A 15,723-nucleotide genomic window follows, 5' to 3' on the forward strand; every position below is an offset into this window, starting at 1 on the left:
CTTTCACGTGTAAATGTGTAATCGATCTCATTATGTCTTTTAAAAATTTAAAGGCTTCATCATTTTCTCACACCTAACCAAAAGCCTTGGGAAATAGGAAATTATATGAATGAAATGAGTGGGGGCCTAAAATATGATTTATCAAAGGTCACCATTTGAGATTGTGAAAATAGTGGCATAGGCAAAGCCTAATTATATAAATAAATAATATATTAATTGGGATGCAATATGCAACAGATTCATAAGATACCATTTCCAATACATAATATATAGATCTGTAATATATATATATATTAAAACTCCGATTATATTAATTATTCATTTTATAAAACTTTTTATGAAAATTTGAAATAATTATAAAAAAATAAAAAGTTAAGTCACATTTTTTCATAATTTTTTTTTCAAAATAGTTTATATTAATATATGCCTTAGAATATACATTACTAAAACTTCTATATATATATATATATATAAAGGTGATTGGACCCGCATGTTACTCCCCTCGGCAAATTTGCTTCATTGCTAAATGACATGCGTGAATTTACACGAATAGAAAATTACTATATGCATCGCATGGTCCAGTACTAGCGGGTGTTTGTTTTTTTGGAGAGTAGTTGCGTGTGTTTGATGTGACTTGTGTTGTGTGTTAAACAACTTAAACTGCAAACTACTGTTTTTTTCTATTTACGAGGGAACACAGTTACACAAGTCCACCAACAAATAACAGAAACAAAGAAAAAAAAAAAGTCAAGTCTCTTAAAATCTTTATCTAGCTATATCCTATATTCCTATATATGTGTTAACCAGGAAAGTTCCTGGAATATGTATCAGCTTTACTACCTTGTTGTAAAACATGGATTCAATGTATATGAACAATTTTAAGAGTTAACTTTAATATGACAAGGAGTTGACTACAATTAAGTCTATGTATTCACCTAAATTTGACTTTAAGCTCCTTCATTGGCCGGCCATGTGTAACTCTCTGTGTCTCTTTGGTCATCCTGAAAATAATGTCTAAAGGCCTCGATCCCAAGATTTCCACACAATTCAATGACTTCTTTCTAGTCAGTACTCTCACACGACTCTCTCTATTAATTGACATGTGGTCTCATCATTAGGTTCAATGTTGATAATTATTGATCTTATCCTTTTTTGCAACTATACAAATTGCGTATAAGTCAAAATGCTTTTAAAACTTAAAAAAGGTTTTCTTCATTTTGGTCTACCTATAGCAGCTTCTACCATTGTACATTGTTCACGTCGTAATTAAACAACCATTGCATGCTTCATCATGGCACAAAATGTGGTTCATAAAACAAATGATTTTCTTAATCCACCGGACCATAAACGTGTGTCACGAAACTTGTCCTTTGTTGCACGTGCTTTTATTTATTTTATTTTATTTTTCTTTATTTAGTTCTTTCATTGCCCATTTCATGTTGAATCTGAATATATAAAAGATGTACTAACTCAGATATGAATAGAATTTTGATAGGGGATCATTTTAAAGTCATAGATTGTATCGATTGAGATTTGAGAGGCCAATGCGTCTTGTGGAAAGCCAAAAAAGAAAAAAGAAAAAAAATTGAAACTCTTTTTAATTTTTTAATCCTTTGATAGTCACTAGGATTATCAAAGGACATGATCATCTGGCTTGTTAAATATATGGGCGATAAAGAGAACAATTTGTCAATTTCAGCCATTATTATGTCCTTGCTTGATTGATTTAGTATATTAGGTATAGCTAAGGTGACTTTCCATAACAAATTTTAATGACATCAATTTCATCACAACTTTTTTTTTTTTCATAATTTATAGACTAAATTATACTAATTTTTATTTGTTTTTATTTTGGTTCCTCAAGTTTGAAGTGTTTTGCTGAGCTTACGTAGGCTTGTCACCAAGTGGGACATTAAAGTGATTAAATCTATGTATGAATTTCTAAGTTAGTATTACTAAACTGGCATGGTGGGATTTACCTTGTGTTAGTATTGTTGAGACCCAAAGTCCCCTGATCCTATTAGCTAAGAGCACTAGCATTGGCCCATTGGAGGTGTAAAAACCCCCAGATGCTATTTTAGCAACTAGACTCTTAAAAGCAAGCTCCATCTGAGTATGTAAACCCAAAAAATATCCATCCTAGCTACAGTAAGGTTGCATATTTGCAACCTTACTATTCATGAGATTGTAAAGAAAAAACTACTTTTTTAATCTCTCACACACTCTTTCTTCCTCTCACACACTCTCTCTCTCTCTTCTTACTTTTTTATTTTTTTATTAGGTAGTTTATATTATTTTATTAAGTTGTATGTAAAAATAAAAATTGCGATGTTGGGTGTATTGTTGGATACAAAGATGGCAATTTTGCCCCGCCCTGCTTAACTTGCCCCTCCCCGCTTTGCTCTATGCAGGTTTTCCCGCCCCGCAAAGGTAGTGAGGCGGGGATGGGGTAAGATTTGAGCCCCGCATCACAGGGCGGGGATGGGTTTAGACTTTTTAGACCTATCCCGCCTCGCCCCTCATTGCTAAGGGTTATAACTGTAAATTTTTTATACCCTAAAACCCTACTATTTAAACAAATATATCAATATTAGCTTATTTTATTCTACCCAATGTGGTTCTCTACCTTTATTTTGTTATATTTTATGCTTTGAGATTTTTTTTTTGTGATTATCTTGTTAAACGCTTAGATATATTATTCAATTTTTTTCTAAAATTTGATTTGATTTGATGGGATAAATTTAGTTGTAATTTCAAATATATTTTTATTAATGAAATAAGTTTCATTAAAAAAAATTGTACTAGTTGAAGGACAAATTAATAAAAAGTAGAGTTTTATGGGGTGGGGTGGGGTTTCACAGAGCCCCAAGAGGCGGGGATGGAGTTAAAAAGTTTTCCCCGTCGTGCAGGGCAAGGCAAGGATGGAGCAAGACAAAACCATGCGAGGCGGGCAGTGCCGGCTGAACAGTGGAGCAAAAAATGCGGTCGCCTAAGGCCCCAAGTAAAAAAAAGGCCCCCAAATTTTAACTAATAGGATTATTTATAATCAATAAATAAAATAATATTTTTTTACCAGATGAAAAACAAATAAAAAATAGAGAAAAATGCAATATTCACAATATTTTTTACAACACTTTTACAATTATGGTAAGTGGCAGGTTGTTACAACATGTTATTGATGGCAAAAAAATAATTATAGTTATATTTTCAAAGAAAAAAAAGGCAACTTAAAACTTAAGATTTGTTGTAAAAAAATATTGTGAATGTTGTACTTCTAAAAAAAATAAGAATAATAATAAGAGCTTAGTTAGCAAACTTTTACTAGTTCTCACCATAAGTCCACCACTAACACCACTCTTTTACTTACTATTATCAATCTACCATATCAACAAGTATGAAAAATTTTGTTAAATTTTTTCTGTTTATAAAATTTCTAAAAAAAGAAAAAATTCTACATAGTTTATGTTAATTAGTAATAATTTTGCATCTAAAATAAAATAATCAATTTTCGCCTTAGGCCCCTAAATATATCAAGCCGCCCCTGGAGGCGGGGACAAAGACCCCATCCTTCAACCCTGCTCTGCCCCGCCCCATTGCCATCCCTAATTAGATGAGTTGATAAAATAGATAAAGTAGTATTTAAAAATGTAAAATATGTGTTTTTTTACATCCCCATTGCTACACAGATGGGTAACAACCACAAGTTTGAGGTATTTTATTTTTTGTCCACCAAATTTGATTTTATTTAGAAAATGACTATTTCTCCATTGACTTGTAACTAGTTTGGCCATCAAGTTAACACAAAAAACACTCTCCAAAAAAAAAAAGTTAACCCAAAAAATAAAAAATAAAAATCATAAAATAAAATAAAATTAAGTGATGAGTAGGCGTGGAAGAAATTGCCCGATGCCTTACCATTTATTACCCTTTGAACAAACGGATAATCAGATCTCATTGTCAAATATTTTGACTTGCTTTTCTTCTTAATTAAACATATTCTTACTTTTCTTCCCTCTTTAATTGTTGTCTTTTTCCCGTACATGCATCAGACAAGGTGAATAGCACTATGCTTTTCAGTTTAATTTTATGTGGTTCTGCTGCCTCCTCGTCTACTAGATACGACCGGAAGTGTCCACAGAAATATGTGCATGCATTTAATGAAGAAGAACGATAAATCCCATACCAAATCACAAAGGCATTTCTTTCTTTTGCTTCCAACTTTCCATAGCCGAGCATTCACGTTCGTAAATGCCAAAATTTAAATTAAAAAAAAAAAAAAAAATTGCATTGCCAAAGAGTTTATTCTATATTCTTTTTGTTGGATTAAAATAATTGGGGTGGAATAAAATAATGGTATTTAATATATAAATAATGCTACAATGGAGCTATAGCTAGGCTTGTGAGGCCTCAAAATTTTTAAAAATTCTTTTATATTATGTATAAGTATTAAAAATTTTAAATACTTAGCTACAAAAATTGAAGTTGGTCCTCCCAAATATTCGAGCTAGTCTAATGATGTTCTTTAAAACCAATAGAATTTGTCAATCAATTTAGTAGTTATAGAGACAAGGTAGTTTTTGTTTTATCAAATTCATTTTTTATACATGTTTGATATCAAACTAGATAGCTTTTGTGTACTCGTTGGAGTTTGAAAGATAATAAGTGCCTTTAAAAAATTATCTTGCAAATATACATATGTGAAAATTGATAACTTTATATAATATATATATATATATATAAATTATGACCTACTCTAGTATCAAAATATTAATATTTATATGTGTATGTGCGTTTACGCATGTATACGTGCAAGTTAGATTTGAGCTTATATAAAGAATAAAATAAGTTATTTAACAGTACATCTACATGAAAAAACTTATGAGTGACAAAGGTACAAGCTTTGACATCACAAAGATTAGAAAAGAAGAAAGTGATAGCAAGAATAAAAATGACGCAAGATATACGTGGAAAACCCTAAGAAATGGATGAAAAGCCACGGTTTGAGCAAGAATAACATTCTTGCTCTATTCAACTTTGTATTATGTGAAAAGAAGAGGTAACTCTTGTACAATAAGGGTATTCTTCCTTAAAAGAGAGACCTTATTTTCTGCTTTCCTATCTTATTAACTTTCTACTCTCTTCTCAAAAGATTTACTTGAGTTCTTATCTTAAAAATCCAGCTGCATGTTCCTCTTATAATTTTAGGAATATGGCTTAAGTACAAAGACATGTGTTAAGTCATCATTTTCTTATTTTGGATCTTTTCATAGCTGTGGTATTATTAGGTGACTGAAGGAAAGAGAATGTGCCAACATGGCACTGTGGCTTGTGGGTAGGTGACTTTGCCATTGCCTGTGCATAGGGACATCCTAAATAATACGTGTCAAAAAAGTGGTCCAACATGCATTCAACCAATAACGGGTGTTCTCGTAACTGCTGATCTTAGAAAGTCACTGTCTCCCTTTTTGTGAGTGCTTGAGTACCATGTCAGGTGCATATCTTACTTCCTTCCCAAGACAGTCACGCCTTTAGCACAAACCAAGGATAGGATTTTGTAACCAACACTTCATCTTCCTTTGCTCACAACCACTTCATGTGTAAGGTCCAGATCCAACCACATATACATTCCCCCGTAACTTGGTTGGTGTAATGTACAACATGTGTGTGATGGTTTATCTTGACTTGTGACTACTATATTAGGAACAAAATTTGGCCCCTTGAAACAAAAAATCCTAGCTCCGCCCTTGGCTACAATAGACCTTTACTTTTAGATGTTAATTATGTTACTGTAGTAAAATGCAAAATTCTCAACAGTGATAAAACACCAAATGTATGTTTTTATTTTTATTTTTTTTAGCATTAAATACCATGGTAACATGTAAAATAGATTTTTTTTTTTTTTTTGAAAGGATGTAAAATAGATAAAAACACAAAATAGAGCAAGATGGGAATGCTCTTAGGTCTGTATGCTACTCATTGTCATACATCAATACCTAATTATGGCATCAAATTCTCAATATATCTATCTATAATATATATATATATATATATATAGATAGATAGATATTTGAAATTATTTAAATTTTGGTTAGCTTCATATAATTATAGGCGATTTTTGGTTCATTTGGCTAAAATGTAGGAGTACTGGATTAATCACCACAACAAATTGGCCTAGGGCAGAATCCACGTGTTATTTTCAGCTTTAAAAAAAAAATTATAGAAAAGAAGGATCCTTTTGGGACATAAAAAATTCATAACTTTCTCAAATTATGTCAAATTAGCCTATCACCTTATATAAGGGCCATTAAAAAAAATTTAAAATTACATATTGTGGTGAGTCATGTATGAGTTTTTCTTTTTTCTTTTTAAAATTAAAAAAAAAAAATTCATGAGAGGATAGTCATGTGTGAGTTAATAAGGTGATTTGGGAAATTATGAATTTGTTGTATCCCTAACTTAATTGAAAAAGAATCCACTTGCTATAAAAGAAATAAAGTTTTTTTTTCCTTTGTTTTTACTGAGAAACAAAATAAAATTTGAATGCTCTAGATAGCATGTGTTTATATCAAATAACTAGTCTGTAAGTTTAATACAATACGATTTTTCTTCTTTTTGTTTAAATATGAAATTTGATAATTATAGTAACTCTTAATATATATTTTATTATGACGATATTTGTTATGGAAGAATGGAACTATATATTCTATTGTTAGACGTTTGTTATAATTGTGTTTTGATAGGAAATTCTAGACTCAATTAAAGAAAACATGATGCACCAAGATTCATATTAGGGGTGTGCAAAAAACCGACGAACCGAACAAACCGACTGAAACCGACCGAACCGTTGCCAAATTTTCGGTTCGGTTTCGGTTCAGTTCGGTTTCGGTTTCATTTTTTAAAAACCGAAATTTTCGGTTTCGGTTTCGGTGCTGGATTTTTTCACCCGAAACCGAACCGAACCAACCGAATATATATATATTTATGTAGTGATAATACACAACTGATCAGTTGCCTTAATGGTATGCTCTTTATGATTCAGCTACCTGATCCCAGGTTCTAGCCTTCGCGCTGGACGTGTGGGTTTTTTTTGCTTCTTTAATTTTTTAAAACCCTAGTACTAGCATAAATACTGAAATACCCTTATTTATTTTTGTCCCTCTCTTTCTTCAGCCGCCCCTCTCCATTCTTTCTTCTCTCAATTATTTCTTTAGCCGCCCCTTTCCCCATTTTTTTTCTCTCAATTCTTTCTTCTTCAGCTTGTTCCCTTCGGTCCTTCCATTTTTTTCTCTCTACCCTTCGGTCCTTCCCCAGTTTTCTCTCTGGTCTCTGCCTTTCTCAGTCCAGCCGCCTCATTCTTTTCTTTTCTTTTCGCTCTCTAAGTCCCATTGGCCATGGCCATGATTTTCTCTTCTCTCTAAGTCACATGTCTCTGTTCTTTCTTCAATTCAGATTGAAAAATCATTACAGAGACATGGTGGTAGGCTCAAGCATGGTGGTAGGATCCTGCTATGGTGCAACAACGGTAAAGTTTTGTCTGGACCCTTTTGCTAATTAAAAATATTTTCAATTTTTTGTTGGATTCTGTATGTAATACTGTAAATTGTTGAACAAATATTGTTGGAAATTTTTCTTTCTCTGTCGTTCTGATTTGTTCATCAGCTCTCTCTCTGTTGCTCTGTTATTTTGTTTTTTATATGGGGTTAAATTTAGGGTTTTGAAAATCTCAATATCCCTCTCTTTGGAAAACCAATAACCGACCGAAACCGACTGAAACCGATATACACCGAAACCGATGGTTTTCCAGCCATTTCGATCGGTTTCGGTTGAGAATTTCACAAACCGAAATATTCGGTTTCGGTTGGCCATACCTATACAAACCGACCGAAACCGAACCGAGCACACCCCTAATTCATATGAAGGGTTAAAATATAGAATAGGATTTAAATTCAATTAAAAAATATATATTATAATAATGACATGTAAAATTGTGAAGTCGCCTATAATTATATGAAGCTAACCAANTGATGATTTATCTTTAATCTCTGTCTCGTTAGGAGCACGGAATAATTTTGAGACCCAACACTGTCATAATTATATATATTGATTATGACTTATGAGTTACTAACCTTTTTTTTTTTGGGGGGGGGGGGTGGTGAGAGAAAATGAGTTACTATAGCCTGATTTCTATTTATAGGGTCTCATGGCTTCTTGGAAATCAAACAAATTTTGGTTCATTTGGCTAAAATATAGGAGAAATGGATTAATCATCATAACAAATTGGGCCGACACTGTCATAATTATATTGATTATGAGTTACTATAACCTATCATTTCTATTTATAGGGTCTAATGGCTTCTTGGAAATCTAACAATTTTTGGTTCATTTGGCTAAAATGTAGGAGTACTGGATTAATCACCACAACAAATTGGCCTAGGGCAGAATCCACGTGTTATTTTCAGCTTTAAAAAAAAAATTATAGAAAAAGAAGGATCCTTTTGGGACATAAAAAATTCATAACTTTCTCAAATTATGTCAAATTAGCCTATCACCTTATATAAGGGCCATTAAAAAAAATTTAAAATTACATATTGTGGTGAGTCATGTATGAGTTTTTTTTTTTTCTTTTTAAAATTAAAAAAAAAAAATTCATGAGAGGATAGTCATGTGTGAGTTAATAAGGTGATTTGGGAAATTATGAATTTGTTGTATCCCTAACTTAATTGAAAAAGAATCCACTTGCTATAAAAGAAATAAAGTTTTTTTTTCCTTTGTTTTTACTGAGAAACAAAATAAAATTTGAATGCTCTAGATAGCATGTGTTTATATCAAATAACTAGTCTGTAAGTTTAATACAATACGATTTTTCTTCTTTTTGTTTAAATATGAAATTTGATAATTATAGTAACTCTTATATATATTTTATTATGACGATATTTGTTATGGAAGAATGGAACTATATATTCTATTGTTAGACGTTTGTTATAATTGTGTTTTGATAGGAAATTCTAGACTCAATTAAAGAAAACATGATGCACCAAGATTCATATTAGGGGTGTGCAAAAAACCGACGAACCGAACAAACCGACTGAAACCGACCGAACCGTTGCCAAATTTTCGGTTCGGTTTCGGTTCAGTTCGGTTTCGGTTTCATTTTTTAAAAACCGAAATTTTCGGTTTCGGTTTCGGTGCTGGATTTTTTCACCCGAAACCGAACCGAACCAACCGAATATATATATATTTATGTAGTGATAATACACAACTGATCAGTTGCCTTAATGGTATGCTCTTTATGATTCAGCTACCTGATCCCAGGTTCTAGCCTTCGCGCTGGACGTGTGGGTTTTTTTTGCTTCTTTAATTTTTTAAAACCCTAGTACTAGCATAAATACTGAAATACCCTTATTTATTTTTGTCCCTCTCTTTCTTCAGCCGCCCCTCTCCATTCTTTCTTCTCTCAATTATTTCTTTAGCCGCCCCTTTCCCCATTTTTTTTCTCTCAATTCTTTCTTCTTCAGCTTGTTCCCTTCGGTCCTTCCATTTTTTTCTCTCTACCCTTCGGTCCTTCCCCAGTTTTCTCTCTGGTCTCTGCCTTTCTCAGTCCAGCCGCCTCATTCTTTTCTTTTCTTTTCGCTCTCTAAGTCCCATTGGCCATGGCCATGATTTTCTCTTCTCTCTAAGTCACATGTCTCTGTTCTTTCTTCAATTCAGATTGAAAAATCATTACAGAGACATGGTGGTAGGCTCAAGCATGGTGGTAGGATCCTGCTATGGTGCAACAACGGTAAAGTTTTGTCTGGACCCTTTTGCTAATTAAAAATATTTTCAATTTTTTGTTGGATTCTGTATGTAATACTGTAAATTGTTGAACAAATATGTTTAAATGTGAGTTTTTTTTTTTTTTTTTTGTGTGATCCATGCATTTCCTTTCCTTTATCCCGTAGCAAACACAAGTTATTTGTGGAATCTATGGATTGTTTAGGTTCATCCTAAGATATTTCTTTACAATAAAAAATTAAAAATATGTCATGAAACCATTTATTTCATGTTAAAAAAAAGAAAAAGAAAAAAGAACTAGAAGTGGTGGAGGATTAAAGAGAATTACAGTTTTGTCCAATTATTTTCTTTTGATTCATCGATTGGTAGTAGTAGTAGTAGATTATGTAATGAGATTTGCCCTAAGCTTGAGAAACCCCTCATTTGTCATTAATAAATTTTGTATTATTATTATTAAGAACATAGACAGTTAGACTGCTTCACTGAACAAGAGACGTGAGATTACTGAAAATAATTAATCCTATTATTTTCCACAATGATGATAAGTTATGAACTTACCATTAGGTGAAGAGACATAGCAATAATCTTTAACCTCTTTTCGATGCCAAAAGAAATGTATTTCATTTTGTCAAAAATAAATATAAAAATAAAAAATTTATATAAGAGTTTCAAAAAAAAAAATGTAAGCATAAATAATTGAGAAATATTTTGTGCATAATATTTTACAATATTTTTACAAAAAAAATTTAAGTAACAAATTGTTATTAGTAAGAAAAAAATAATTTAAATAATGAATTCAAATTAAAAACAATAATAATTTACTGTATATAATTTATTATAAAAATATATAAAAATATTATTTTATTGATTTTCTAAATAACATTGCCGTCTCCTAAAATGAGAAGCGGCACTCCAGCTGACAAAGTGGCCCACAAAAAACGCGAAATGTCAAATCTCTCCCTTAATTGATCACAAGAACACAAAATTTCATAGGGACAAAAATGGTAATCCATCATATCGTTATTGCGTGGGGGGAAAGTCAATTCCTAACGGTATCTATCCACCGACCACCGACCTACCCCTTTGCTTGCTCCGAAAATATTATAATAATAATTTTATATAAACACTTACAAAAGCCTCAAAATTTAATAATGATAAAACAAGATAATATTATTACTAATCCTTTTCCTCAACCTCTGAATTCCACTTCACTTGCCCACAAAAAGACAATACACGTCGCACCACCAATGATGCCAACTAGAAAATAATATTCTTATCAAAAAAAATTATTATTATCATTATAATGATTAATATAATATTGTTACTTTTGCTATAAATAAATATATATATAAAAAAAAAATTCTAAACCAATTGCTTTTATTGGTAAACGGTGGCCAACAACAAAAACTCACACCCGTGTCAGATATGCAATAATGTTATACATAACTTTGACTTGATATAGAAATCGAACCAAATTCCTTTTCTATAAAGACATTTGGTGAAGAGCTAGCCCAAACAAAAAAGCCCACCTCACATTTCATATTGTCCAGTAATTTATCACGGCCTAGCTTAGATTTACGTCATGACAAATAGGGAAACATAAGCCTTAAAAAAAAAAAAAATTCACAGAGATTTTGTCGGTGAATTTGTTTTTTAGTTTTAAGTTTTCACTATTTGAATTTAGAAAAATTGAAAAGAAAATAAAAGAAAGATAAAAACAACGTGGAGTCTTTACCCAGATGACAGGTTTAGTGGCCAAGTAGCATGGACGAAACAAAATCCTCCCTCTCTCTCTAAAAAAAAAAAAAAAAAAGGCTCTTGCTTCTCTAACTCATCGTTCCTGTATTTTCATGAAGCTTCACCCAGTCCTACAGTCTCACAGTCACAGCAGTCAGAGTCGGTAATTCTATAATTTACAGAGAGTTCTAGAGAGAGAGATGGAGAGGGTTGGAGGAGAGAGAGAGGCGAACAGGAAGAGAGGGTTTGAGAACGAGAGAGAGAGACCGTACAAGGGGATAAGGATGAGGAAGTGGGGGAAGTGGGTGGCTGAGATTAGAGAACCCAATAAGCGTTCGAGGATTTGGCTCGGCTCTTACTCTTCTCCGGTGGCGGCGGCTCGGGCTTACGACACGGCGGTGTTCTATCTCAGAGGCCCATCGGCCCGCCTCAATTTCCCTGAGCTCTTAGCCGGTGAAGCCGGCTGCGGCGGCGCCGAAGACATGTCCGCCGCTTCGATAAGAAAGAAGGCCACCGAAGTCGGCGCACAAGTCGATGCTGTCGAAACCGCTTTACATCATCCTCATCATCAACATCAACATCAGCAACAACAACAACAACATCGTCCTTCGACAGCTAAGACGGAGTTCAAGAGTACATGCGGTAGCTTCGTGGACTTGAATAAGGTACCTGACCCGGAGAATTCAGATGGGGAGTGGGAGAGGAACTAGATTGAAAAGAAAAATATCTTAGGTTTTGGTTTTTTTTTTTTTTTTTTCCTTATGTTTCTATCTGGTACAGTAGTACTTCGTACGTGAATTTGAAGGTGGTTCTCGCAAACATGCGCCGGGGAGGTATGTCACTGACGGCTCAAATGATGAGGCTCTCTCTCTGTGTCCTGTTTTTTGTGTACTTTACCATCAGTTTTAGTTTTTTTCTTTTTTCTTTTTAGCCAAAAAAAAAAAAAAAAAAAAATAAATTTAACCAAAGAAATTTTGGCATTGTAAAAATTATAAATGTTATATTAGCTAGTTATCAGTAGATTTGGGGGTTTTTTTTTAATTACTGTTTTTTTTTTCTTTTCTTTTAATTTGATGCCTCAGAATTTGACCTAAACTGCTAAACTTCTTTATTAGAAATATCAGCCATTTTGTTTAATTTCTTAAGCGAATATATTAGGAAGTATCAGTTAAATTATAAGGTTTTGAGGTATTTATTGTTTGCTTGTTTAATTTCTCGGTGTTGGAATTTTGATTTTTCTTTTGCTATTTCGATGCCGTGTGAAAAGTAATTAGCAAGAGAAAATTGAGGTTGAATTGAGACAGAAGGTTGGTTTAATTATGGAATTGGATAGAAAGAGAGAGGAGTGGAGTGAGAGAATAAGTGGAGAATGGGAACAGCGGTGGCCTACATGCATCACACAGCAGTTGGGCGCAAAGAGCCATGCTATGCTAACCACTAAAGTTTCATATAACTACTAAAGTGATAAGATTTTATGAGTTAGGTATTTTCTGGTTTTGCACTATCGCTGATTATGAGCTGTGGGGCACCTGAGACTGAGAGAGAAAGAAAGAGAAAGAACTAGCTGTGGCTTGTGGGGGTGGTGTGGTTGTGGTTGTGATGATGATGATGATGGATGCACAGCTTGGTCGGTGTTGTCTTCACTCTCTTCTTTCATACCTGAGAATTTTTTGCAAAACTCGTGTGGGTCAAATCCCACCCCCCAAAATATCTCTTTCTCTCTTTTCTCTCTAAACAAAGAAAAAATTAGCAAAGCTAGCTAATACTTAGGAGGCTACACCCAGATCTGATGGAAAGTTTTTGACTTATGCTTTAGCTGTTATCCATGTATAGTTGACGATTTCTATGCGTTTTCTAGTACAAGACAAAGGTTTTTGTCCACAATTAGCGGGTGATTAAGCTGCTTTTTAGACATGTCATATATATTATTATACATTTTTTCATGTCATCATTGGAAACTGTGAAAGGGTATGGACTACGGAGATATTTTAGTGTTTTTTTTTTCTTTTTTCTTTTTTGAGAAAGGATATTTTAGTTTTGTTGAAACGAAAGTCATGATCCAAATATTATTGGAGAGGGTTCGATGCCTATAATAAGCTATAAACCGTCTTAATAACTTAGTATTATAGAGAGTTTGGGTTGGCAAAAAAACAATAAAACGTACTTCTATCTTAGACAGTTGCCCATTGTGTCCGGTTTGTTTGTGGGGAATATCTGGTTCCCAATTCTCTTCTCCTATTTTTGTCTGCAATGGATATTTGAACAAGGATTTGGATAGGTATTGCAGCCGGGGCAATTCATCTGTCCCCATGTATAAATATTTTTATCATTTTTACTTTTTAACTTTTTTTTTAATCATATTTTTTATTTAAGGATTTAGATTGAAAGTTGTTTTTTTTAATTCTCAATCTCAATCCTTGATAGCTATTACATCGGGTAAATTATTGCACCTGATTTTAATCTTTTCAACAACACTTTTAATCTTTTTAAAAATATATATATAAATTTTAGTACATTAATTGAAGCATTTTTTTTTAATACATCTCAATTTTGAAATAAATTTAAAATAATATAAGAAAATTTTCATGTTTGAGAAAACATTGAATATTTATTTGATTTATCTCTCAATTAAATACAAGACAACAAAAAAAGTGAGTTTTATGGATTTATTCCTAGACAATAACCAATTTAACAAAGTAGGTATGAGATATATTTTGTTTTACATTTTAAAGTATTGTATTAATTTTTGTATTCTACCATAGGACTAAATATAGGCCTTCTTATCATTCTCAAAAAAAAAATAAAAATATATATATATATATATATAGGCCTTATTCTTATCATTCTCAAAAAAAAAAAAAAATATATATATATATATATATAGGCCTTCTTATATTAGAGGATATTAAGCAAATGCTTAAGTGGCTTGGTGGAAGAACAGCCATTAATGGCTATGCCTTAATGATTTTTGTACACCACATTCATGCTTCCTTGTAAGGGTGTATACAGTCGAATTAAGTCTTAGGATAATAAAATTATCTTTGGCATGCCTAAGGGGAGAGATAGAGAGGGCCAAACAAATGTCATTTGACTAGAAATAGGGAGAGGAGGGAGACCCTTTGGTAATCAGGGTTTGCTGAAAGGAAATGTAAGATATAAAGTGAAGTTATATTTATCATTTACATTTTTTTAGGTTAATTACAAATTGCACCCTCTAATTTTGTCTAAAGTTCATTCAATTCAATCCTCCTGTCCACTTTCATTAGAAAATTGTCATTAAGTGTCCTAAAACGAGACCAAAAAATGACGTTTTAAGGGTTATTAACAGCGCAATTTTAATAGTAATTGATGAGATAACTAAATTGAATAAAATTGAAACTTAACTGACTAAATTGAATTTTGACAAATTTAAAAAGATGAATGTTATTTAGCCTGTTTCTAATTATATAAATAATATATTACATATTTTGAAAATATTGGTAAAATACTTAAGTCGAGTTTGAGTTGGAAGGAGCTAATACCCGAGTTGAAGGAGCTAATACCAACCTCCTCCTAAACCCATAAGGGTTGGGGAAAAAAACCCAAAAAAAAAAACAAACAAAGTTCACTCTTGAATCTTGAACAGCTTGGGGAAAGCTAGTCCCCATTCAGGGCGAGATGGGTCGGCCTGTTGAGCTGAAACACCATCCCAGCCGAAGACTTCGGACAATCTCATCATCTTCATGCCCTACGCCCCTTTTCTCCTTTTGGTTCAAAAAAGAAGCGGCAATTAAGGACCAAATCAAATCACTTCTACAGGCTACTCAACCACCGCACCTTCCAAATGAAAAAAAAAAAAAATACAATACTCAAAAATACTTTGAAGATATATAATAATGTTGTACAAATAATGGGTCTTACCGTGGATTCAATTAATAAGATCTACTATCGTGTGAGATTTTTTTTTTTTTTTTTTTACAATACTCAAAAATACTTTGAAGATATATAATAATGTTGTACAAATAATGGGTCTTACCGTGGATTCAATTAATAAGATCTACTATCGTGTGAGATAAAAAAAAAAAAAAAAAAAACATTATTATACTCCCATACTAGTGGATTCTAATTAGATCAACTAGTCAAATCTTTTAGCATTGAGATAGAGATTTGAAATCCAAATTTTGCTTATACTAAAAATCAATTAATGTCTTGATCTGGTAATAAAAAGTAATT

At 32.4% G+C, this 15,723-nt stretch overlaps 1 protein-coding gene across 1 annotated transcript; it reads left to right on the forward strand.

Annotated features, from left to right (window-relative positions):
* The first annotated feature begins 11,367 nt into the window (after positions 1–11,367).
* On the forward strand, positions 11,368–12,439 carry LOC111995794 (ethylene-responsive transcription factor ERF011-like). Its single transcript, XM_024027732.2, has one exon. It carries the CDS (start codon positions 11,712–11,714, stop codon positions 12,219–12,221), a length of 510 nt encoding a protein of 169 aa, XP_023883500.1. The 5' UTR covers positions 11,368–11,711; the 3' UTR covers positions 12,222–12,439.
* Positions 12,440–15,723: the final 3,284 nt, after the last annotated feature.

This window comes from Quercus suber, unplaced genomic scaffold, assembly GCF_002906115.3.
Source record: "Quercus suber isolate HL8 unplaced genomic scaffold, Cork oak 2.0 scaffold_748, whole genome shotgun sequence".
In the NCBI taxonomy this organism is placed as follows: Eukaryota; Viridiplantae; Streptophyta; class Magnoliopsida; order Fagales; family Fagaceae; genus Quercus; species Quercus suber.